This window comes from Lissotriton helveticus, chromosome 5_1, assembly GCF_964261635.1.
Source record: "Lissotriton helveticus chromosome 5_1, aLisHel1.1, whole genome shotgun sequence".
NCBI lineage: Eukaryota > Metazoa > Chordata > Amphibia > Caudata > Salamandridae > Lissotriton > Lissotriton helveticus.
Genome location: NC_136065.1, coordinates 1,515,167,767 through 1,515,194,564, shown reverse-complemented (window position 1 = coordinate 1,515,194,564; position 26,798 = coordinate 1,515,167,767). Strand labels below are relative to the sequence as shown.

The 26,798-nt window shown below is 45.0% G+C and overlaps 1 protein-coding gene across 2 annotated transcripts in view; it reads left to right on the top strand.

Annotated features, from left to right (window-relative positions):
• The window catches only part of LOC144753676 (membrane cofactor protein-like), a 419,797-nt gene that overhangs the window by 100,826 nt on the left and 292,173 nt on the right, over positions 1-26,798 (top strand). For both annotated transcript variants that reach the window (XM_078641280.1, XM_078641279.1), the window contains exons 4-5: positions 17,173-17,269; positions 25,646-25,722. In XM_078641280.1, coding sequence (XP_078497406.1) covers positions 17,173-17,269; positions 25,646-25,722 — 174 coding nt within the window. The remainder of the gene's footprint in view (positions 1-17,172; positions 17,270-25,645; positions 25,723-26,798) is intronic.

The following is a 26,798-nucleotide window of genomic DNA, read 5'->3' as shown; positions in this document are numbered from 1 at the left end:
TGAGGATCTTTCACTGTTGATCCACCGGATTATAGAGACATCAGGAGATTCTTGACAGGCTGAGGGATCTTAAAAGCAAATAATAATGGGCTGAGACAGGTCTGTAATATGTACCTTCTGACAATCCAGGGCAAAGCTTTCAACCATTTTTCAATTATCTTACACTCGATCATTGTGTTATATGTTCACCGTTCATTTTCTTCAGAGAAGGTGTACGCTGCCTGCCATCCTCTGGAAAAACCTCAGATCACTATTACCCTCTTGTAACCTTATCATTGTGCAATATATTCCCCTTTTATATGTAAAGTGCTCAGATAGTTCATTGGTCTGGGTTACACTTTATTAAAAAAAACGAAAATAAAATACATAATTAAATAGTTAAAATGTTATCAGCTCTGGTCCAATCCCTTCTGGTTATACCTGGCAAGCTTTCCAGAAATCTCAACTTCTGCAGCAATCTTCAGCCCTCCACTATTCACTAACCTCCTTCTGAAACAGGATCACCCAGAATGATAGTCTGCAGTACTGCTGCCCTTGCAATCCTAGAACCAAACGTGATTACACAACCAATATTCTCCAGAGTGGTAAATCTGGCACAGCAAACTGGGGTGCACGCCACACACACACACACACACACACACACACGTGCTTTGTTAGCACATAACTAGTTTATCCATGGGGATAGAAAATACCTATATGTTATTCTAAGAAGTTATATAGAGATTGCAAGCAGTATCCATCCGCCCTATCGGGAGCAATGCTGTCCTCTCTGCTAAGCCTGTGTAGATCAACACGCTCAAGTCTCTCTGGTAGGACATACCAAAGCCCCGGAAGAGACTCTTTACATGCATACTATGACCTAGCAGCGAGGCACCAGAACAAAATACACAGATCTTAACATTCCACAGGGTACCACACAGCTTCTAAAGGGAAGGCGACACAGAAAGCTACCATCATTATCGAGATACAACAATGTGGGACAGGCAGAATTGTTCTCAGATACAATTGATGTCTCTCCTTTATTCAGGGGCCTCTTGTTAATTTGTTCCCTAAATCGGAATAGAACATAATAAATGTATTATTATTCTTCTGACATTGTAAATAGCTAACGAAATCCTCGTAATCAACTGTGATGTACTCCTATACAACTAGACAACTAGTTAGAATACGCTCTTACAAATGTTATGGAACATCACATAAATCTGTCTGTAAACATTACAATTCCAATACCTACCTTAATAATCAAGAAATAAATGAAGCTGAGTTTACGAGAATGTCGACTGGAAGGTCTGCACTCTTCCCGACCATGCTGGACACCATTAACAATACAGGTGGACCTTGAAATATTTCAAAAGGCTTTGTGACTCCTTATAAACTGGAAGGAGAGAGGTGTTTCCGCAAGTCACAGACCTCAATGGGAAAAGATATCCCTCTGAATAAAGCACCCTGTGATAAAGGACTGTCAAAGCTTCTGAGCGCAAGGAGTGAACAGGCATGTAGGGCATAGTCTGGAGTGGCTACCCTTGGGTGCCCGACCATAGAAGGCCACATGAGCAAGTCAGAAGACCTTAAACTAAACGCACTGAATAACAGTCAGTCAGGGAAAATACAGAAGGGCATCAGAGGCATTACTGAACTACCTCATGCTGAGCACAAATCATGGTGTCATGTTTTAAATTATCTGAGGTTTATGAATCGACTCTGCAGGCAATCCCATGGAGCAAGCATTGGCAAAATCACAGAAGGGCTTGAAACAAAGATGTTAAGAGAGGCTGGATAATCTTAAGTACCAGGCTGTGCCAACATAATTCACCTGATCCCTCATATGCATTACCGTGTCTAAAATGAAACCAAGGTTTCCCTTTTTTGCATCCAGGCAGGGTAAGACCTGCTTTACTCTGTATGTAAGGCGGGTGTCCAATACTAACCACATCCAAGATCAGAACAATAAAAAAAATGTTTGTCCTCATGAGGACATGCTTTGTGGTACCTTAGTTGGATTTTGAAGGCAGAGCAAACTGCATATAAATAACACAGGTTCCTTTTCTGTCTGCCTGTCTTTCTGCCAGTCACTCAACTCACACAGCGGGAGTAATCCAGTGGTTATGTACCCTTCAGAACCGTTTGCTGAGCATTGCCTCAGGTACTATGGCTTCAAAAGCGAATGAGAGAATTTGATTAAATTCCAGAGCTTGTGCATTAGGGTCTAACGTTGAGGCAGAGTTGAAGAAACAAACAATGGCCTCCTCCCCTTTCAAAGAGGAGGGCCCTGCCCTCACCTGATTTCAACTAGCAGTGGCTTGATATGATGACAAATGTCACATTGAATAGAAAAATAATTAATTTGAACCATGGACAATAAAGAGGTCATTCTTACTGATCTCTTTGAAAAGACTAATGGGGTTCTCCTGCTTTGTTCAGAGTCTAAGGACGCCAACAGTCAGTGACATGACCAGCAGCATGAATGGGCATCCCTACCTTTTGAGTTAAATGTAACTTAGTGAGAAAATAAGAGAAAACATCAACCAGAACTTTGGAGCGAGGGAAAACCACAGATTGAAATCACCCTGGGGAGATGGTAGCTACTTTCTCAATTAGTTTCAGAAGGTCATCTAAAAATGCACCATAAATAGTGGGAGGACTTTAGAGCAATATAAAACAAAAGGTGGTAATGGGGCAAGGACGGTACCGAAGCACTATTGCTGCCTCAGGACACTTCCTTCGCTCTTCTCATCAGGAAACAATGGTATTTGGCCACTAAATCAACTCCACCTACAATTGGCTGCTCTCTATGTAAATAAAATTACACATACCCTCTGTACTGGCAGCTGAATTGTCAGGCCCTCAATAAAGTTTTAGCCATGTTTCTGCTAGACAAAAAAAACATACTCCACTTAAACTCCTCCAACAACATAAACAAGTTATCCCTATGTTTTGGGAGCAATTTTACATCGAGCAAGGCTGCCTTGACAGATCCTGGTTGTGCCTTCTCTAACAGTCGCACTATGAATGGAGGAAGAAATAGTGAGAACATCAATGTGTAACTTGGAGATCTGGAGTAAGATCCTTCTGCTGAAAGAATTAGAAGCATCCCTAAGGTGGAATGAAAAACCCTGTTTGGTCTCAGCGCAGATGGGATTGCCTTTGACCTACCGCAGGCAAGGCCTCATGGCAGCCACCTGGAAATCGATACTACTCTCCCTACCCATGCACCAAGAACTAGAACTAAAGCACAAAGCACCAAAAGAGAAAGGAATCCATTCTTAAGTACCATGAATGTACAGTACCCATCCCCCATGAGGTTGTCTCATATTGATATTTATGTTGCCATTTATAATGCCCATTAACAGCCCTAATAATAATAATATCAATGTTTCAGCTTGATCATCTCCAAACCTTCCTCAGGACTGCTAAAAATCACAGCACAATAAACAATTTTTGTAGAACCTCTTTCTGTAAGTAAACAAAAATATCATCCCTCATAAAACTGGTGGGTCTTCTTCATATGGAGTTAATTGTCCCATTAATTGGTTTGCACTCTTACAATTAAACTTCACTCAGTGCACAATTATTTTGACCACAATTAATTTCTGTATACATGTAGTTATTATTTGTTTCCTTTTTTTGGAGCGATTTATCGAGAAGGAAAGATCACAAAGAGGGTGCATAATAATGAACAGAAGCCTGCCCGGGGTGTTTGGAATCCAGTCTCTTCATGTTCCCTAAATGTCTCTTACACATTTCGGAAGACATACTGTTGGACCCGTCTGCTTCTGAGAGTCCCCTCACCAATATGATTTCTTTTGTTCCCCTGAACCTCCCAAAATTTGTCGCTTTTTATTTGTCTACCAGGACCTTTTTGTGTGGTGTTTCATGGGGCTAGGTGTTCCTTGACACCCAGTTGCTCACAAGGTTTCTGGCACCTATGTACAAGGCGCCTGGCGAAACCTGTGGACATATGAAAACTGAGGTTGGCAACCTGTGTGTGTTTAACCTTAAAATGGTGGACACATATTTCCCTCATGTGAGTGACTCCCATTGGAGCCTCCTTGAATCCTGACCTTTTGAGGTTTTGGAGCCCTTTCTGGTTGGCGCGCTTTCCTGACAGGAATGTCATAACTTTCCTCAGGTACACAAAATGGCTGCTCCAGAGCCCCAGTACGGTGGCTCTGAGTGACCAAAAGACACCTCAAAAGTGCCATGCCATTGACATAGCCAGGGAAGGTTCTAGAACCTTCTGGCTCGTGCCAGTACCTCAGGGCACTGGCTATATAAAGCCCAGTCCCTGGCGGCCATTTTAGATGTAATTCAGAGTCCAGACTTGACACCAGAGTGACACCTGCCCTGCTGACCCCTGAGGTGGCTGAGAGCACAGACAGTAGAGTGGCAAGGGTTAATAGCCTAATTCCTGACTGTCGTTCAAGTCAGGCTTGTTCCAGTAACCTTGCGCCTACAGCGCCTGCCCAGCTAGTGCCTCATTGCCCCAAAAGGACTGTGGGCAAGTTTATGTGCCTCCCCCCCCCAGTGGCGAAATCGTGAAGAAAAGGCGAGTCGCGACCTTCCACAGTGCCCCCTTCGTATATAGCGCCTATCGCGGGGGACTCGGACGTCTCCGAGCCCCACCGGCGTTGCGCGCTTCCTGGTTGTGCAGTGATCGAAGGTGAGGTGGTGCGCCGGGGCGGGGAGAGGCCGGCCTTCATTGGGCGGGATTAGCGTCCCTGCCCTTTCCCAGAGACCCGGGAAACTGTTGCCGTGGGCGGGACCAGCCCCCGTATGAGGAAGTCGGAGGGAGGTCCGTGAAGCCCCTGAGACTCCTGATGCTGGCGTAGGAAGTGCTGTGCCCCTACTGAATCGCTATTCGATTGCAGCCGTAGTGAGGTGGGTCGTTTCCCCTGGAGGGGTGCCGCGTTATCAAGGAACTGTGCACCGGCGTTGATTTGAGCGAGCGCTGAGACTGAGTGACCCCGCTGGCAGCCGTTCGTTCGTCTACTGACTTCGAGCTGTGCTACCCTGGTGCCTGCGATATTGCCGTAGGCTCAAGTAAACCACACCGGCAAGCGGACATCCTTCCCCGGTGGCAGCGGAGGGCCAAATGTCATATTTACCGTGTTTCCTTGTCTTTAGGTACACACGCATGGGCCCCGCGTGAACATAAAAGAGTCCCCAGTGCACCGTGAATCCAGAGAAGCCCGCATGCATTCCCCATGATTCCACAAGTACTGTTATCCTTTTCAAAGTGGGTTTATCTTGCAAATGTAAACTTCCTGATTTATTTAATTGGTGGCAGCGATACCAGAATGAAAATGTGGTTATGCATTTAAATGAACCAGGCTTTATTATTCCATGTATTGGTGATATATAAACCTGATATTAATTTTATTTATTGATAGAGCTATTCCTAATATTTATGCAACACCAGTGTTCCTGAAGTCCTATTTACTGTATTTATTCTCAACCTGAATCCCAGAGTGCTGTAACAAATGAAATGTGAATGTGCTTCCCCAATTGATCCCTATTTACAGCAGAGAACTTTTATATAAAGGAATCGTATTTTTCTACAGCAGTGGTGTGCTGTCCTTCTTTTTGGTGTGACTGTGCAGGGGGTTATTTTTGGGTCAGAGCCGGCTTAGCCATACAGCCTTCACTGCCTTGACACTTGAGCCAAGCTACCCCCTTTGTGCTGGGCTTGCCTTTCGCAGGTCCAACATAAAATTGGTGCTCAGCGGGTGGGATTGCGAGCCGTGCTTGTTCTGTACCCTATAATAATTCAGTGTGCGTCACAGGTACACACCCGGAGTTTTCTCCCAGCGGCCCTCTGATTTAACATTTTGTTTTTTTCAAATTCTCTTCTGGAGGTGGGTGGAGGTGACCCTCAGAGTCTCATATCCTTACAACCTACTTCGTGGTGGTTGTCCACACTTTTCACTGACAAGATGGAATTCGAAATGTCAGAGCTGGAGACCTATACTGTGGCACAGCTCAAGGATTTCTGTCAGGAAAGGGGAGTGTTCGTTAGGCGAGGGGCCAAAAGAGAGGAGCTCCGTACTAGTCTGCGAGCCTGGGTGGAAGCACACCCGGAGGGAACGGTCGAGGAGGAGGAGTCAGACAGAGGTACTGTCATTGAGGGAACTGCGGAATGTCCCCTGGGGGTGGGTGAGATGTCAATCAGCCCCAAGGTAGCCTCACGGGAGGGCAGCAGTGTATCCTCAAGAGGGTTGTCAGAGACCGAGTTAGCCGACAGGAGAGAGGAGAGACAGTTCAGATGGGAGTTGGCCAAGCTGGAGATGGAAGATAGGAGAGAGAGAGAAAGGAGGAGGATGGAACATGAGCTCAAGCTACGAGAGCTTGACCTCCAGGCCCGTAACATCACTCTGGGGGGTGTCGAGTCAAAGGAATTTATCAGGGAGCCCAGGCCTCATTTACCCAAGGACGTGGTCGCCAGTTATACTGCTGGAGACGACATAGACAAGTGGCTGACCGCCTATGAGGTCTCCTTAAGAGCCCATGGGATCCATGAGAAGCATTGGGGTGGTGGATTATACCGGTACATGCCTCCGACAGGTAGGGATGCCCTATTGGCCCTAGACCGGGAGGAGCAGGTAGATTACCCCGCCATGAAGGTGGCGCTCATCAGAAAGTTTGGGTTGACCCCAGAGAAATACCGGCAGAGGTTTAGGGGCAGCCACAAACTGAGCTCACAGAATTGGGTTGACTTCCTGGATTATGCCAAGAAAGCCCTAGATGGGTGGGTCCAAGGTAGGGAGGTGGAAGACTATCGAGGGTTGTACGACCTAATACTCAAGGAACATCTACTCGAGAAATGTCTTCCCGAGCTGAGGCAACACCTGGTAGACAGCAAACTTACTTGCCCCCGTAAGCTTGCTGAGGAGGCGGACATTTGGACAAGTACCCGAGTCTCCACGAGGGGGACGGGAGGAGATTCTCAGAAGTCCGGACAGGGCGCTCCACAGAAGAAAGAGGGGGGAGATAACAAGAAAAAGGAGTTCTCCAAAGGCTCCCAAAATAATTTTAAGGGGAAAAGTTCCTTTCCCAACTCTAAGGCTAACCCGCTAAAGAACCCTAATCCTGGCCAGAGTCAGCAGCCAAGGGTTGTCCATTGCTTTGAGTGCGGTGGTGTTGGACATTATAAAGGAGATGTGAAATACCCAAAGAGACACCCCCTCCCACTGGAAGAAAAGCCCCGGGAGTCGCTAGTGTAGTGCTCGGGGAGGAGATGCCCTTAGTTAAGGGGGGGAGTGGGCGGGTGTCACCTTAGTGTCCCTGGGTGATCGGGAGATGGTTCCAAAGATCCAGCACAATGCTTGGAAGGAGGTGGAATACCGGACTCATTCTGAGATGCTGGGTACACCTGATTGGGCCTGTGTGAGTACCAGGTCTGCGGCTGCTCGGGAGGAGAAGTCGCATAGGTTGGAGCCTGGAACAATGGCCCACCCAGCTGCTGATGAGGGAGCATCTTGAGGACAGGAGGAGCCTGCCTCGGTGTCCGTGCCCCGTGAGACAGATAGGCCACCTGTGGAGGTGGACCCGGGGTCCGCGGAGGAGGACATGGTTCTGATGGAGGACCTACCTATCCCCGCTGAGTGACGAGTGGAGGGAGGACCGTCCAGGGAGGAACTAAGCAAGGGACAGAGGGAATGTCCCACCCTCGAGGGTCTGAGGCAACAGGCTGAAGCCCAGGCAGCAGGTAACGAGTCTGGGAACCATAGTGTTTACTGGGAGGAAGGTCTCCTCTACAGTGAACCCAGGGCGCCAGTGCACGGACTGTCACGGGCCCTGGTAGTCCCACAGTGTTACCGAGCCTTCCTATTAGAGTTGGCTCATGATATTCCCTTGGCAGGACACTTGGGTCAGGACAAGACCTTTGCCCGGCTTGTCCCCCACTTTTATTGGCCTCAAATGAGGGTGGCGTCCGACACATACTGTCGGTCGTGCGTGTCATGCCAAGCCAGTGGGAAAACAGGGATGAAGCTGAAGGCTCCCCTGGAACCACTTCCCGTCGTTGGCACCCCCTTTGAAAGGGTGGGCATCAACATTGCCGGGCCCCTAGATCCACCCACATCGTCCGGTCACAGGTTTATCCTGGAACTGGTGGATCACGCCACAAGGTATCCAGAGGCAGTTCCTCTGAGAACCATTACTGCACCAGTAGTGGCAAAGGCCCTGATGGGGATCTTTACCCAAGTGGGATTCCCCAAAGAATTTGTGTCTGACAGGGGGACCAACTTCATGTCAGCGTATATGCGGGCAATGTGGAAGGAGTGTGGAGTGACCTACCGGTTCACCACTCCTTATCACCCACAGGCCAATGGCCTCGTGGAGAGGTTCAACCAAACCTTAAAGGGTATGATCAGAAGTCTACCCGAAAGCCTGCGGAGGAAATGGGACGTCCTCCTACCCTGTTTGCTCTTTTCCTACAGGGAAGTGCCACAGAAGGGAGTGGGCTTCAGCCCCTTCGAGCTCTTGTACGGGCACCCTGTACGTGGACCTCTCAGCCTGGTGAGGGACTCCTGGGAAAAGTCTCCCCGGAAAGTTCCCCGGATGTGGTGAGCTACATGCTGGCCTTCCGAAGCCAAATGGCTAAGTTGTGGAAGCAAGCTTCTGACAACTTGGAAGCCAGTCAAGCAGTTATGAAAGCGAGGTATGACCACAATGCTCACCCAGTGGAGTTGGAGCCTGGACAGAAGGTGTGGGTGATGGAGCCGGGGGAGCTGAGTGCTCTCCAGGACCGTTGGACAGGCCCTTATGAGGTATTGGAGAAGATGGGCAAGTCTACCTATCTGGTGGACGTAAGGACCCCTCGGCATCCGCATCGGGTGTTACATGCCAATCGCCTCAAGCCCCACTTCGAGAGGCCCGAAGTCATGTTGGTAATGGTGACTGACGGATCGGAGGAAGAGGACACAGAGCCTCTCCCCGATCTCCTTGCGTCTCAAGAAAAGGATGGGTCAGAGGAGGGAGTAAAACTCTCACCATCCCTGACTCCTGAGCAGCAGGAGGAATGTCGCCAGGTCCTGGGGACATTCGCTCCGCTGTTCTCCCTTGTCCCGGGTAAGACCCATCTGTGTACCCACGACGTGGACACAGGAGACAGCCCACCTGTGAAGTCAAAGTCTTACCGGCTGTCTGACAAGGTGAAGGCCAGCATCCGAAGCGAGATAGCCAAGATGCTGGAGCTAGGAGTCATCGAACCTTCGAACAGCCCTTGGTCCAGCCCGGTGGTTTTGGTACCCAAAGCTGCCCCACCTGGCACCACACCAGAATTACGATTCTGTGTGGATTACCGAGGACTCAATTCGGTAACGAAAACCGATGCTCATCCGATCCCTCGGGCGGATGAATTGATTGACCGGTTGGGAGCTGCCCAATATCTCAGTACCATTGACCTCACTGCAGGGTACTGGCAGATTCCCATGAATGATGGAGCCAAGGAAAGGTCAGCCATCTCCACACCTGATGGACACTACCAGTTCTGCGTTATGCCTTTCGGGCTCAAGAACGCTCCTGCCACTTTCCAGCGGCTGGTGAACACGATCCTCACCGGGATGGAGTCATTCTCTGCTGCTTACTTGGATGACATAGCTGTCTTCAGTAGCAGTTGGGAGGATCACTTGCAGCACTTGCAAGCCGTTCTCCAGGCCCTGGAACGGGCTGGCTTGACGATCAAGGCCAGCAAATGTCAGATTGGACAGGGGTCGGTAGTGTACTTAGGTCACTTGGTGGGCCGGGGAACGGTGCAGCCCCTTCAGGCGAAGATTGAGGCAATCATGGCCTGGAAACCCCCCAGGACCCAGACTGAGGTCCGAGCCTTCCTGGGCCTCACAGGTTACTACAGACGGTTCGTGAAGGGGTATGGCACTATCGTGGCACCCCTTACAGAACTCACGGCCAAAAAGCAACCCAGGAGAGTCATCTGGACTGAGGCTTGCCAGCGAACCTTCGACACTCTGAAACAAGCATTGTGTAAAGCTCCAGTCCTGAAGGCTCCAGATTTTTCGAAAGAGTTCATTGTCCAGACAGATGCATCCGATATTGGCATTGGGGCGGTGTTATCGCAACTCAATGAAGAGGGCCTGGATCAACCCGTGGTCTTTTTGTCACGGAGACTGCTTCCCTGGGAACAGAGGTGGAGTACCATTGAGCGGGAAGCCTTTGCGATGGTCTGGGCACTGAAGAAGCTGCGACCATACTTGTTTGGTTCACACTTCCTTGTTCAGACAGACCACCGACCCCTTCGCTGGCTCATGCAGATGAAGGGGGAAAACCCCAAACTGTTGAGGTGGTCTATCTCCCTACAGGGAATGGACTTTCGGGTGGAACATCGGCCCGGAGTTGACCACGCCGATGCAGATGGTCTCTCCAGGTATTTCCGCCTTAGTGTTGAGGACTCCCAAGGGGTTGGGTAGTTCTCCCCACTTTCGGCTGGGGGGGACGCGTGTTGGACCCGTCTGCTTCTGAGAGTCCCCTCACCAATATGATTTCTTTTGTTCCCCTGAACCTCCCAAAATTTGTCGCTTTTTATTTGTCTACCAGGACCTTTTTGTGTGTTGTTTCATGGGGCTAGGTGTTCCTTGACACCCAGTTGCTCACAAGGTTTCTGGCACCTATGTACAAGGCGCCTGGCGAAACCTGTGGACATGAAAACTGAGGTTGGCAACCTGTGTGTGTTTAACCTTAAAATGGTGGACACATATTTCCCTCATGTGAGTGACTCCCATTGGAGCCTCCTTGAATCCTGACCTTTTGAGGTTTTGGCGCCCTTTCTGGTTGGCGCGCCTTCCTGACAGGAATTTCATAACTTTCCTCAGGTACACAAAATGGCTGCTCCAGAGCCCCAGTACAGTGGCTCTGAGTGACCAAAAGACACCTCAAAAGTGCCATGCCATTGACACAGCCAGGGAAGGTTCTAGAACCTTCTGGCTCGTGCCAGTACCTCAGGGCACTGGCTATATAAAGCCCAGTCCCTGGCGGCCATTTTAGATGTAATTCAGATTCCAGACTTGACACCAGAATGACACCTGCCCTGCTGACCCCATAGGTGGCTGAGAGCACAGGCAGTAGAGTGGCAAGGGTTAATAGCCTAATTCCTGACTGGCGTTCCAGTCAGGCGTGTTCCAGTAACCTTGCGCCTACAGCGCCTGCCCAGCTAGTGCCTCATTGCCCCAAAAGACTGTGGCCAAGTTTATGTGCCTCCCCGCACCCCCCCCCGGTGGCGAAATCGTGAAGAAAAGGCGAGTCGCGACCTTCCACAGTGCCCCCTTTGTGAATAGCGCCTATCGCGGGGGACACGGACGTCTCCAAGCCCCACCGGCGTTCCGCGCTTCCTGGTTGTGCAGTGATCGAAGGTGAGGTGGTGCGCCGGGGCGGGGAGAGGCCGGCCTTCATTGGGCGGGATTAGCGTCCCTGCCCTTTCCCAGAGACCCGGGAAACTGTTGCCGTGGGCGGGACCAGCCCCCGTATGAGGAAGTCGGAGGGAGGTCCGTGAAGCCCCTGAGAATCCTGATGCTGGCGTAGGAAGTGCTGTGCCCCGACTGAATCGCTATTCGATTGCAGCCGTAGTGAGGTGGGTCGTTTCCCCTGGAGGGGTGCCGCATTATCAAGGAACTGTGCACCGGCGTTGATTTGAGCGAGCGCTGAGACTGAGTGACCCCGCTGGCAGCCGTTCGTTCATCTACTGACTTCGAGCTGTGCTACCCTGGTGCCTGCGATATTGCCGTAGGCTCAAGTAAACCACACCGGCAAGCGGACATACTTCCCCGGTGGCAGCGGAGGGCCAAATGTCATATTTACCATGTTTCCTTGTCGTTAGGTACACACGCATGGGCCCCGCGTGAACATAAAAGAGTCCCCAGTGCACCGTGAATCCAGAGAAGCCCGCATGCATTCCCCATGATTCCACAAGTACTGTTATCCTTTTCAAAGTGGGTTTATCTTGCAAATGTAAACTTCCTGATTTATTTAATTGGTGGCAGCGATACCAGAATGAAAATGTAGTTATGCATTTAAATGAACCAGGCTTTATTATTCCATGTATTGGTGATATATAAACCTGATATTCATTTTATTTATTGATAGAACTATTCCTAATATTTATGCAACACCAGTGTTCCTGAAGTCCTATTTACTGTATTTATTCTCAACCTGAATCCCAGAGTGCTGTAACAAATGAAATGTGAATGTGCTTCCCCAATTGATCCCTATTTACAGCAGAGAACTTTTATATAAAGGAATCGTATTTTTCTACAGCAGTGGTGTGGTGTCCTTCTTTTTGGTGTGACTGTGCAGGGGGTTATTATTGGGTCAGAGCCGGCTTAGCCCTACAGCCTTCACTGCCTTGACACTTGAGCCAAGCTACCCCCTTTGTGCTGGGCTTGCCCATCGCAGGTCCAACACATACTTAGCCATACTGTAATGTTTTCACTAAAGCTCAAATGTAGCATATCGATTTCCTACAGTCCGCTTTAAAAAGGAATGGAGCAAGCAGGCTTATATTGTTGTGTACCATTTTAGGACCCTATTGTAATTTTCCTGATTTATGCCCTTATATAGGTATAAAACACCATATCCTTATATAGGCATAGAAATCATAACCATATTTGACCTTAGCTCATGCAGTCCAAATACGGCAGGGATACTTCCACTAGTTCTGAAAATCTACAACGATTTCTTGGAAAACTCAGCTTCAGCAGCTATGGACTTCCCCTTGCTCGAGAACTGACTTGTCCAAGAACTCATGGAGTTTTCAAACAACTGAGACTCTTTTATGACGTTATTATGTCCACCTTTACGTCAAACTCTGCAACTTCAAGGTATAAATATGCCCACACTTGCCTTAGCAAACACACAGTGGTTTGGAGCAGTTCGACTATCTACTTGCCCGACGCATCCTGCTACAGCAAGTGCCGAAGGAAGCCGACCCTCCAGCAGACGCACTGAGAGACGCTGTCTTTATTCCTTGCCGAGTAATCCAGCTCCAGTGTTTCCAAGCTCCCCTTGCTGGGTGTTGGGAAATCGAGTCCTGAGCCTGACCTTCTTCATTCATACCAAGGTACGGAGCTGATTACACCCTAAGAGAAATTTTGGACAGATTCTTGGCAAAAGAATACTATATTTATGCTACACCTCACTTACTTCTTCCCTCGTACTAAGCTTAGGTTAGGTACATCGGGGTAGGCGTATTTTAGAAGCACCAGTTGAGTACTTTTAGCCTCTGTTATTTATGTATGTATGTATTTATGGTTTAGGAACCATACAATGCTCTTACAGTATTATTTTATTCTACTCTTTCTACTGTATGAATTATATTTTGCAGCCAGGTTTATGATTGTAGCAGTTCATTTCTTATGCCTGAGAAAGAAGACTGTTCAATAAATCCTTTTATTGAAAACGCCCGTCTATCTATTTTCTCGGCACCTCTGGTGAAACAAAGCATGCACGATTGACTGAGTGAAATATCTATCGTTTCCACGACTCTGAAGATCAATTTTATCTTGGGGAAACAAAGTTGTCATGTTTATGCGGTTGTCAGAAACTCATCCCTTCTTGTTTATTCGAGAAAGTTTCTAGTGACCTCTGAGCTAGCTGGCACTCACAAATTAAGTCTAGTATATTCAATAGAGACCTAGTAGACATAAGTCCTATGTCAAATCTATAGATTATATTATTCCAATGCGCAGAGCCTATTGGGAATACAGGAACTATACTACAATATTTAATGAACATTTCCCCAAGGAAACATTGTACTAAATTTATTTAGAATTATTGTCCCCCAAAAACTTCCAATGTGGCAATTCTGAACTGCTCTACTACATTCTTCCAGCTCTTCCTGTTTTGAAGGTACGCCATGTACACCCTTCCTCACACTACGTTTGCCTCGTACCTGCAAGAGGGTCACCATGTTGGTGGATGTTTTCTAAGTTTTAGGATGCAACTCAGCTGCTATATTCAGTGGTGGTGATTACCAGCTCTTCCCCCATAGAATCTAGAGAAACACCTCGCAGCAATGCTTGTTGTGCTACATAAATCATGCATGGTAATATCTTGTGCGCTCAAATATCTTTAAAAATGGTGTTATGTGTGACTGATGCCCAGTGGCGTAACGAAACTTGAGGGGGCCCCCTGCAAGTTACATGAAGCCAATCCTGCACAGTGCTGGAGGGGGCCACTTGGAGTCCAGGGCCACCCTCACAGCGGGGGCTGCAGGGGCTATTGTTACGTATGCTACTGCTGATGCCTCCCCTGAGATGTGTAATTTTTAGGAAAGACCAGAGCCTTTCTGGCTGGTCAGTGCTGCCTCGCAGGGATTCCTACAGTTCCCAGGGACCTAGGAGGTCGGGGACTCAGTCATTCACTTGAGGCTCAGTGGCCATGGCCTCTTGATGCAGGCACATCTCCTTACCTCCAGAGAACTGAGCCTGACAGACATGAACATGTGTTTGTATCTTACCTGAGCAGACTTCTCTTCATAGAACAAATTACACCTTTTGAGGACTTGGGAAGGGGTGAAACATAGTTACCTGTAAATCACTTGGCAACTGTGAAAGTACGCAACCCCCTGCATAAGTCTGTTAAAGTAGTGGATTTTAAATGTAAGATAAACTTAGCAATTTATGGACAGGACCTCTGAAATTGTAAACTTCAGGATAGGAGTTGGGTTTTCCCTGTCAAAAGATCTCAAATGGACTAGACTGAAGTGACTAGAACACTGGGGTTAGCACTTTGAACAGATTGGATCCATGGGGAGCTTTAGGCTGTAGCCCAGGCTTTCCATTGTGAGGTAAAAGGGCCTGGTACTAATTTCGTCGCATATTACCAAGGAACAGGGAAAATACACGCTAAGGGCGCTTAGTGTTAAATTTGTTAACGCCCGCTATCGCTGGATAATATCGCCTGGTTATCGCGTTATTAACAATGCTAACCGCCTAGGCGATAAAAAATCCAGCGATAGCGGCATTTTGGGAGGTTATCGCTGGTAATGCAGCGATAGAACTACAAGGATAGGGATATCCTTGTTGATAGCCCATGGTAGACCTACCCATGTAATCCACTTCCCATTGGATTACATGGCTAAATCTGAAAATTAGCAGACGTAAAAAAGCAACGTTAACCGTGGTTAGCACTGCTTTTTTTGTCTCTAACAGGGTTAGCGTGAAGCTTGATAATAGGAGAAATGTCGCTTAGCAACATTTCTCCTATTATTTTACTCTGGAATACCCACTTTGCATCTCAATAAAGATGCAAAGGGAAGGTAGTGAAAAAGGGTGCTAACATGCGATTTTGCATGTTAGCACCCTGTTGTTGATAGGGCGATATTTTTATCTCTGCTTCTTTGGCTTTTAAAGCCAAACAAGCGGCGATAAAACCCTTGTTAATTTACCCCTTTATTCTTTGCCGGTTGAGTTAGCTACTCCAGTTTCTCTTTTCCCTGGGACCACACTTCATACCAGGTCAAGAACCTGAAATGCCAAGGAAGCTTCATAACTCTGCCTAACCATTCATCTAGACCAGGAACCAACATCCAGTGTTACTTTGAAGCGCATCGGCATGCCCTGGGAGCTTTTAGTGTCTAGGCTTCCAAAGAACTGCTGAGCGTCCCTGGAGCTCTTACTCCGAGTGCTAGATGTCACGTTATAATATTCCCCCCGTTTGTGTATTGTAAACTCATTACGTCACTTAGGGTCTGGTGCTAGGCCTGTGCTTTTGAACACTAAAGCAGAACAATCCATGTCAGATGTGGCCACTCATCCATCACTGGCATAAACATCTATACATTCTCTCTTTTATTACTCACGTGAGTATTTTCTTTTTTCTTATATTTGTGAAAGATCTAAATATGTACTTTATTATTTAGTAGAATGAGGTGGTTAGGTAAAAATGATCCTTTTGTAATCGCTATAGGCCATTTTCATATAGATGCTTGCACACCTAAGTAATACATATGGCCTATACAATTGCAAAGATAATCTTCCTTATTTACGACAACATAATTTCCACTCGAACATTAATGTAATTATATACACAACTACACCACTAAGGAGTCATTGTTTGTGTAAAAATTCTCCTCAAAGAAGGCCTTATCCACATAAAGATTCAGAAATAAGCTCTTGTAAGTTTACACTTAGACTAGGACCAATTATTTTTTTTTTCATAGCTAATTTTTTAAGCATACTACAAAGCTGTAACTCTTGCATCTTTCCGGGAATAAAGATAGGGGTCACAAAGGTGTAAATATGTCAGGTGTACATTTAAAGTTAGGTAAAAATGACACAAGTACATTTGCATCAAAACATTTTTTTGACAATAGGGAAAATATTTTTTCCGAATGGACAAATCCGTTATCCTTTAGCACATCAATTCATGGGGTATTACCACCAAATTCCCATCCGGAATAGAGGTTTTTTCCTGTAAATTTGCTTTTTGTTACCACAGATGTAAATGAAATCTTTGTGAATCTGTTCCAGTGCGACTATTGGTCATTCCTAGTCGAGGACATCTGAAAGAAGTTGTTAAACTGCCCCTAAACTGTCCAAGCCCTTGACTCCCTGAAAACATTATCAACTTTTTTCGATTAAGAGAAGGAGTAAATCAGTTTTCAACACGTTAACAGGAAGCGGGGCACTTAAAATTGGTATCTGTGTAAAATAATTATTTTATTTGTATTGAAAAATGTTTTCTCTGTGAAAAATATAAATACCTTTGGGAAGTGAAAATGTACTTATGTATTACTGTTTCTCATTTAAAAATATATACTTTCTGCATTTACAAATGTACAACTGTATGCAGAAGTGAGTACCTCAGGAAGCTGCGGCAACTGCAGTCTGCAAGTTCTAAAACGTTGAAAATTGACTCCAATCCCCGGATTTCGGGCTTGCATTCTAATAGGTTTTTATTTTTGATGTGCATGATTTACGGTTATTAGTTAATTGTTTACATTCACTTTGGGCGGATTTCCCACGACAACCCTCAGCGCCTCACCTTTGCGTTGATGTAAAACTGTTATTACACATTTCTTAAAAATGATCAGCTTTGGTGAAGCAGTGGTTCACGTTTAGTTACTCACACAAATACTGTGCTGGAATATTGTGTCTAGCTGTCACTTTGGATCTGTAACTATATTCTAATAGAAGTTTATTTATCCTTCTTATCCCCACTAAGCACGATCGTGTGGAAACCCTGGAGAGTTGCTTCATGGCTGGGTTGAGACAAATGGCACCACCGTTGGTTCAGTTGCAATATTTCATTGCGATACAGGGTGGGTGTTAGTTTTTGTTTTATTAAACTGTTGAAATATCTTTATTTGGTCCTAGTTTTATAGATGTGAGTCTGCAACTGCAAAATTCACATTGTATATATATATATATATGTATATAAATAATTTTGGAATTTTTTTGAACACTGGCACAAATTAAGCAACCTAATGTTAAGGCCGTAAGTACTCACACACCAGGGAGTGCAAACAGGGCACAGTGATGACTTGGTAGATTAGCGAAAAAAAGAATTTACTTTCGCTAGCAGAGTACTGAAGACAGGCAAAATGCAAGGAACCTCTATGAAAGATCTAGCTAATCTGTAACCGATATCCCTCCTTCCACTCCTGAGTAAATTGTTGGAAAAACATATCAACAAGCATTTATCTGCCCATGTCAAAGCGTCAGACTGCCTGGATGTGTCACAATCAGGCTTCAGACCGAAATATAGTACGGAGACAGCCCTAGTGGCCGTCACAGACAATATTAGGCTAGCACTAGATAGAGGTCAATCTACTCTACTGGTGCTATTAGATCTCTCGGCGGCATTCAACCACCAAATTCTGCTCAGAAGATTAGAGGAATCTGGGTTAAATTGAAAGGCCTAGCAGTGGATGACCAGCTTCCTTTCTGACTCCTCCTAGACATTTGGTCTGGGTCCTTACAAGTCTAAGTCCAGGAAGTTATCCAAGGGAGTTCCACAGGGATCTTGTTTAAGCCCTGCCTTATTCAACATCAATATAGCTTCCTTAGCCAATCTTATGAGGACATAAGGATTTGTACAAATATCCTATGTGGATGACACCCAGCTCACCTTCTCCATTGACAAACACTCCACAACAGCCCAGACCAACTTCTCGAGAGGCATGCTAGCAATATCTCAATGGATGTGTACCAACTATCTATAATTAAATGCCGGGAAATCAGAGATTTTGTTTTTTGGAGAAGCCACCCTGCTGTGGACACCAGAGTGGTGGCCTAAGGAGCTGGGTACCCCCCGCCTCGAAGGCATCAGTAAAGAATCTAGGGGTGCGCATTGAGCAGAGTCTAAACATGAAGGAGCAGGTGTCTCAAACTGTAAGTTCATGCTTTCATGTATTAAGTCTGCTGAGACGAGTATTTCCATCCCTTCCTGACTACACACGGAAGACTCTCATTCAGACATTAGTCCTTAGTCATTTTGACTACTGCAATGCTTTACTAATATCGGTCAATGAGGTCTTCTTGGATCTCTTGCGGGTGGTGCAAAACACAGCAGCACATCTACTACTGAATGCTCCCTATATATCTCCGTCGAACCCGCTATTGCGGCAGCTGCACTGGCGCCCGGTGCGCAAGCGGATAAAATTCAAGAGTTGCTGCATCACCCCTAAGGCAGTGCATGACAATGGGCCAAGATATCTGGGGGAGAAGCTTAGTTAATTCACTCCCCTTAGAGACTTGCGATCTAGCTCAAAATCCCTTCTTAAAGTCCTGCGCATTAACAAGGCCAGAACAGGGGGAAGGCTTTTTCGCTGAACTGGAATTCGCTCCAGCTTACACTGAGGCAGAGTAGGGACCATTTCCTTTTACGAAAGTCCTTGAAAAGAATCATGTTCTAGACGTCTCATACAGGATCAGTACTTTCTTATTTGTCCGCAAGCGCAGAGTTACCCCTACGGGGGTGATTCAGGCGCTATACAAGTAAATAAATAAATATAGCAGAGTACTGAAGACAGGCAAAATGCAAGGAACCGAGATTATACCAGTGCAGGCAGAAATAACATTTAATTCATATTTGAACACAAATTCACAACTCTATTTGCCTACCAGAGTGGCCATTAGGTGCGCAAATGGCATAATTCAAGAGTGTAATGTCAACGTACTAATTGACAAAATATAACTTTTCGCTTGTAAATAGATTTATTTGGAAAAAAATCCAGGTGGATGAAAGTAAGATAATGACCCTTCAAACTAACTTTTTATGAGAACACACTTATATACATAACCTTTAATGTACACAACTTTAATGTAATCAATAATCATGGCTCATCAGGCCCACAGCATAGAAAGGGGTCCAGGTGGATGAAAGTAAGATAATGAGCCTTCAAATTAACTTTTTATGAGAATACACTTATATATATATATATAACCTTTAATGTACACAACTTTATTGTAATCAATAATAATGGCTCATCAGGCCCACAGCATAGAAAGGGGTCCTTTACTGATGCGATAAGAAGTCAGACTATCATATATAACCGAAGAAAGTCTGCTATTCATGTTACAGTCCTTTTCTACCAATCCCTATTAATTACCAGCTTTATTTGACTCTCCCACATAGGCAGAGCTTTAGACTATGTGCCCTGTAGTGTGCAAGCGTATGCCACGCCCTGCCCTGCTCCTAGGTTGCACACAGTGGAACCCTTGTAGTGATCTTCTAAAGGGTAACCTGCCCTCCTCACTCAATGCAATGAAACTCACAACCACTGCTTGCACAGGCTGCTGATAGAGCAGTTTAAAATCAGCTAAACACTGCCTTCCATGTCCAAAATTGTGAAAGCAGCCGGGGCAGAGGCGACATTTTAGGGTTGTACAAAACACCCCAAATAGATAAATAAACTTGTACCTGTTATGCATCGGTATTGTCCCAGGTGTTAGAAGGATTGTATTCCCACTGTCAGGTGGCTGTGCAGCCCTATGTGGGGCATGTCTAAAAGTGCCTGCCAATTGTCAGCACTGGCAGAACAGCTTTGACATATTTTGAACTGGATTGTACTTCATAAAATGGTATTGAATTGACATATGATAATCCGAGTTCTTACATTTCTTTTGTAGAGTGATGCAATCTTCAGTGACAGGCTAGATTATTTTGTGAAATGAATGACTTGTGTTCAGTGCCCATATTTAAACTTTAAATTGCACAAGTGTTCAGAAGACTTTAATACTAGTGCTAGAGGGCGCAGCGGCCACGGCGGCTGACTCTGGTACACGGGGCTCATGGTTCGATTCCCGGCTCGGTTGGCAGCTCAGTCAGGGCCATGTGACTCCTGGAAATAGCTCATTTAAACTACCCGACCCTGCTCCTTAAGTCCTCTTTGGGGTGAGTAGTTCTGCTTTACAAACACCGGATAATGTAGATGCTTACATGTTCTGAGCGTTTAACCCCTGAACCAGCCTTCCTTTATTTTGGAGTTCTAACAATGTCATATTTCGCTTTTGCTTCACCTGAAGCTTGAATGCATACTTCCAGTGAGGCTACATTTAGTTTTGTCATGTCATGGTACACGTCCAGTGAGGCTACATTTAGTTTTGTCATGTCAAGTTTTGGACATCAGATGTTGTTGAGGCGGGGAAGGGGAGGGAGGGTGGAGCGTTTTCGAAGATAAGTTGTCCCAGAATTTAGAGTCATCTGTGATGGGGGCATACATCTTTATTGCATACAGTTCTGTGGTACCATTCTGGAGGCATGTAATCAGCCATCTGCCATCATTATCCAGCTCTGATTGAGGATTGGGCAGTGACTTTATCCTGGCATATGAACACTGCGGTTCTGGAGGATGATAACACTGTGAGCGAGCTGCACAAAGAACTAGCCAATTCTTACTGGAAGACAAAGAATTAACATCTACGATAATGCTTTGGGACACCCTGAAATGCTTTTTCAGAGAACAAATCATAAACCGTATGTCCAGGAAAATAAACTACTTAAAGGATCCCAAATATATTAACTACTAAGATCAATGCCAAAGCCCTCACTCCTCATCAGCAGTGGTTATAGCCTTAGATGCAGAGAAGGCCTTCCATAAGGTTTCATGGCCATACCTAGAAGCCGTCTTGTCCAGCTATAACCTGGGTGCACACTTCTTTAGAATGGCCATGGCCTTATACTCGAACCCCTCAGCTGGAATTAAAGTTAACGGTGCTTGATCACAATCCTTTGCCTGTTGACCCGCCAAGGCTGCCCACTATACTTTCTATTATTCCTTTTGGCAATTGATCCCTTCTGGTAGTGAAAAATGAATCCACAGACATCCCAGGCATTCAATTCAGTGACATAACCCATAAACCGCTGCATACACAGATGATATTTCAATATTTACAGAATCCCCGAAATCCGCCATTCCAGTGATCTGTGATATTATTGACCATCTCTCCTTTTTTCTTGTTATTCCCTAAACAAGGCATCTGGTTCTGCAATGATCTCTCGGAATCAGTTGACAACAATGAAAAAAACATTAGAGAATTATTGTTCGCATGACTCCCAAACCTATTTCATGATGAGGCAGGCTAGAAACTATCAAAATGATGATATCCACATTGATCAACTTTTTGACTAGTATGCTCACTTACTTCTTCCTTAAAATCAACAACAAGATTGACTCGGAATTTTTCTCTGGTGCAAGAAAAAAGCCAGAACCAGCCTCAGTAAACTGAGAGTCTCCCCATGTCTTGAGGATGCAACTACCCAAACTGGGTTAATTACCAAACAGCATATTTGTCCATACAAGGTGCACGCTGGTTTGAGACTGTAACCTCTAGGAAGCCTGCATGGTTTGGCGTGGAGACGATAATCAGTCATCCTTTCTCCTAAGTAGAAAATATGACTATAACTCATCATTCTTACATACACTCTAGGAAGATCTTCAGAGACGCAATTTCAGCTTTACTGTTAGTAGATGAATCTCTGGCTTCCAACATAATCAAGTCTTTCTCCCTTTCATTATGGAATAATGAGAAACATCGGACCACCAACTCAACAACCATTGGTCCGATATGGGCTGCCAAAATGATCTCCTTGATATCAGACCTATGTATGAACTTCGAACCGTTGACAATTGAAGCACTACAGAGTAAACATGGTCTCTCACATATGAACTTCTATGACTTCCTCAAATCAAAACAAAAGTGTCCAAGCTTGGTCTACTTCAGAAATCGACTCTTCCTAGAAAGATGCAACTCATATATTCAAGAGGCCATGCTGCATGCAAAATTTACAAATTACTCAATAATGTTAATCCACATCAAAACCCCTCACTACTGAATACTCACCACCTCTTAATGAAGACACTTGGGCAAACATCTGGCCATGACAACTCCAAAACAAACTAATCCCTTCACTGATACAAACAAAGTACTTTGCTGCCCACTTCCTCTACTGGACCCCACCAAACTTATCAGATTGAAACTTAAAGACACCAACACCTGTTGGACCTGCAACTCCTCGCCTGGTGATGCTGAACATATGTTCTTTTAATGACCATGCTTCTCTTCTTCTGGTCAGACATCTACTCTCAATTACAAAAAATGTTCAAATTCGTCATCCCCCTAAACTTTCCACTGATAACCATGGGCCCACAGGTAGACAGACCACCAGTTGAATTCCCAGATTCAGACCTTGCTATTCTAGATTTGCTACTCACCATTAAACTTGAGGGAATACTGATTGATTTGGAAATCCATTGATAATGTCTCTTATCTTACATGGTGGGCATGGCTCACTTGTCTTAGAAGCATGCATATACCCCAATCTCTTAACAAAAGCAATCTCACTACATTGCACCATATATGGGACACACGTCTTTAATCGCAATCTGTCCACACAATAATGGAGCTCTCATTCACAATCACGCAGCCATAGTATCCAGTCGGTATTGACTATGGCACTTCACTAATGACCCATGTGCCTCCCTACCCCTCCCACCACCTCCTCTTCTCCTTCCTATTCATCTATCTCTTTTTAATCTCTTAATTTTGCGATTCCATATGTATCATCAACCTGATTTGCGATTCTCAAATAGCGATTTTTTAGAAATCGCTATTTGAGAATCGCAAATAGGGATGTATGTACAAAATTGATTTTTTTTTTGCGATTTCTTAGTATTCCTTAATTGCGATTAGAAAATTGTGAATCACAATTAAGGAATACTTTCCCATTCATTTCTATGGGGCAGGCGGCCCACAGGAATGAATGGGAAGTTATTCTCAATTTGTGATTCACAATTTGAGAATCGCAAATTGAAAATAATTTCAAGGGTGCAGGGGTGTCCAGAGGACACCCTGTTGCACCCCTGACATCAGCATGGGTGCACATGTGGCGCACAGACATGCCCTAAGGGCATGTATGTGCCCCACATTACACTTTGAAAAATGCAAAAAAGTGAATTTTTGGAGGAATTCGCAAATTACCATCAACTTGAAGTTGGTGGTAATTTGCGATTCCTTAAGGCCAATTTGCATTTTTTATGCTTCATACATTGCATTTAAGGAATCGCAAAATTTGCGATTCTTTAAATGCAATCGCAAAATAAGGAATCGCAAATTTTGCGATTCCTTATTTTGCACGCAGATTTCTTTGATACATACCATTTTGCACTAACGTGTTCGTAAACGCCGAAATTCTGCGAATTTTGGTGTTTGCGAACGCATTAGTGCTTGATACATATGGCCCTTAGTTTTTAGTTCTATAATTCTAGGTCGACCACCCATGTTCTAATGTCTTCCTGTAATGATCCATTCCCTATTGTCTTTAAGAATGATAATTCTGCTGCCAACTGTTTAATCCCCAATAACTAGTTCACCTTAATTTGCATCTCTCTCTCTCTCTCTCTCTCTCTCTCTCTCTCTCTCTCTCTCTCTCTCTCTCTCTCTCTCTCTCTCTCTCTCTCTCTCTCTCTCTCTCTCTCTCTCTCTCTCTCTCTCTCTCCCTCCCTACCTCCCCTTGGGACCATACAACATTAGTAGATAGGGACTGAGGGGTATATTATCATATTATCAAGGGGTTTATCTCCGCTTTTTTGGCTTTAAAAGCCAAGAAAGCGGAGATAAAATTATCTCCCTATTACCAAGCTGTCGCTAACACCAGTTAGTGACAGCTAATAGGAGATAGCGACCATCTTGGGCCCCGCTTTGCATGTCAGTGATATTTATCACTAATGACATGCAAAGTGGGCGTGCCAAGATGTTAGCGACTGGAAACAGTCGCTAACATCGCTATCTCCTATTACCAACTTTTGGAGATATTCGCGCTAAGCGCGAATATCTCCAAAAGCTAACACCTGCCCTGAGCAGTTCTTCACCATGTTATCCAATGGGAGGTGGATAACATGGCTAAGAGCATTTGCTCGATAATGCATGAATATCGCTGACTTTTCAGCGATATTCATGCATTGCGGCCGTTTTTTATCGCATTTGCGATAAACCTTGCTAATAGCAAGGTTTATCTGCGATAAAAATCGCCGATGTGCGGCGATAATTTTTGTCTCTAAACAAGTTAGAGACAAAAATTATCGCTAGTTGTTGGTAATATACCCCTGAGTCACCATACCGCCTCAGTACCATGATCCTGAGTCCCACTAGCTACGGTGTCTCACTTGCCCTTCTACTCATAATCAGAGGAAAAAGGTAACTGTCATCCCAGAACGCAGTACTCCAGACCCTCTCAGGGATCGCAGTGACAGGGCACACCCTATTGCTTACACACTCATATTCATACACAATAAGATATGATGGAGACACAAAGGAAGTTTGAAATGTTTATTTAAACTATTGTGCTCTAGAATGCAGTATTCGTGCCAAAATCAGAAAACAACTGCCTAGCAAAAATACTATCAGCATTGTCAATAAATCATATATTATGATTATGAAAAGTATTCTAACCCTCTTCCCTTTCTACAGGAGCAAACTAATTATACAGCAAAGATCTCAGGGTTTAGCAGTGACCCCTGAATCTTAGCACACAGATTAACATTCTGCATCTCAGATACAGCCATGATCTTCTCTCAGAAAATATCTGTCTCTCTCTGTGTTACATTGCTGTGCATACCTATAAGACAGGGTTCACATGTTCACAAACAACAGCTGCATTTCTGTGTTGTGTCTAGGTGCAAGTGCCTGAACCAGAACAAAATACAATGTACATTGTTGTTTGACCTTGTCTGCTGTTCAGACTAAATCCCAGAAAAGAACAGACTGAGAAAACAACTTCAGATTCTGTGTGAAAAGTAATGTGTGCAAAGCTAGTACGGCCTGTGTCATGCACAGTTAGGCTAACATAGGGAAAACTACAATGGGCACTTTATAGAACACATAACATTCTCTGTCCTAAATAAATAAATAAGTGGAAAACAGCAGCAAAAGGCTGCAGTTTTTCGTGGAAATGACCTGTGGGAAAAATGGCCAGTCCAGGCTTTGAAGTTGTCATTTTTATGCTCGTACATAACAGTACTTGTAAAACAATAACCTAGCTTGATAGCAAGAGAGGGTGTGGGCGTTGGTGTATGATCAATACTGAATTGTGTTTATGAGGCTGTTTTTGCAAGCTCCTAATATGTCAGCAGGAATAGTGATGTCTTGTAAGATGAAGTCCACTGGTTACTGATGATGTTTTGTCCCTTATACAGGTACAACATGATATCCAGAGCTTACAGGAAATGTTTGGAGACTGGTTTGTGGAGTAACAATGTTCCAATATGTGAATGTAAGCATTGATTCTTCTTTCAGCATTGTTACCTTTCTTGTGACTTGAGCAGAATCTAGCCATGGAAAAGGGGCTCTTGATACATAAAAAGCTGGGGTAAATGGTGTTTTTTAAACAAGGTATTTAAGCTGAAAAGCTTTCCTCTGGAGACAGTGTTCCTAAAGTATTTGCTGATAAGCGCATGAAGACAGTTGTATGCTTGCTAGCATTTCTTTCTCATTTGGCAGCCACAGTTCAGTGAGTTAAAGCAAAAACTATACTTCACAGTAGTTGGAGTGATTACACCTGGATAGTATTGATATCCACAAGTTCACAATGAGCAAAAAAGTTAGTTCATATGTTTATTGCCAACTGTGTCCTGTGCCATCATTTGTTTTAGGGCAATAGGTCTATTAACCCCCAAAACATTGGTTGTTATCCACAACATCCTCACAGATTAGGGTTTGGCTGCTGGGATCAGTCATAAGAAAACTATGGTTTGATAAAGTATTTGCCATATGGATACCATCCATGTGTAGGGTCTACAGAGGGAGTGCTACAGTAAATACAGCCACTAAATCTCAGATTTTTCCAGTTCGCTTTGAAAGGTAACACACTTTGTGCATGATCAGACAGTTCATGTTCAATTGCACCTACAATGTAATTCTAAATCTACCTACAGGTCTGTTGAACAAGTTGTTTCATGGAGGTGGTGCAGATATTAGAATAATTATCTTTATCTGTGGACAGTGCGCCACTGTCTTTTGGCTAGGTTTGCACTATATAAGTACTTTATTGAAAAAGTATGCCCTGTGCTCTATTCTTGGGTTGCCAATCATGTGTGCAGAGTACAGGGTGTGTGTCTGTAGTAGTCTATGTGGGCCTATGCACACCTGCCCTGCAGGGCCCTGTTGTGCACACGAGCTAGACTACACATGGAGCAATTTGCAATGGAGCAGATGTGACCTGCCAGTACAATCTGTTACATAAAACAGTGGTCCCTATTTATGGACACAATAGTATGCAGAAGCAATAATCACACACTTAATAAGTGATGTGTCTTTTGTCCAGCCGGACAAGAAATTTATTTAAATGTG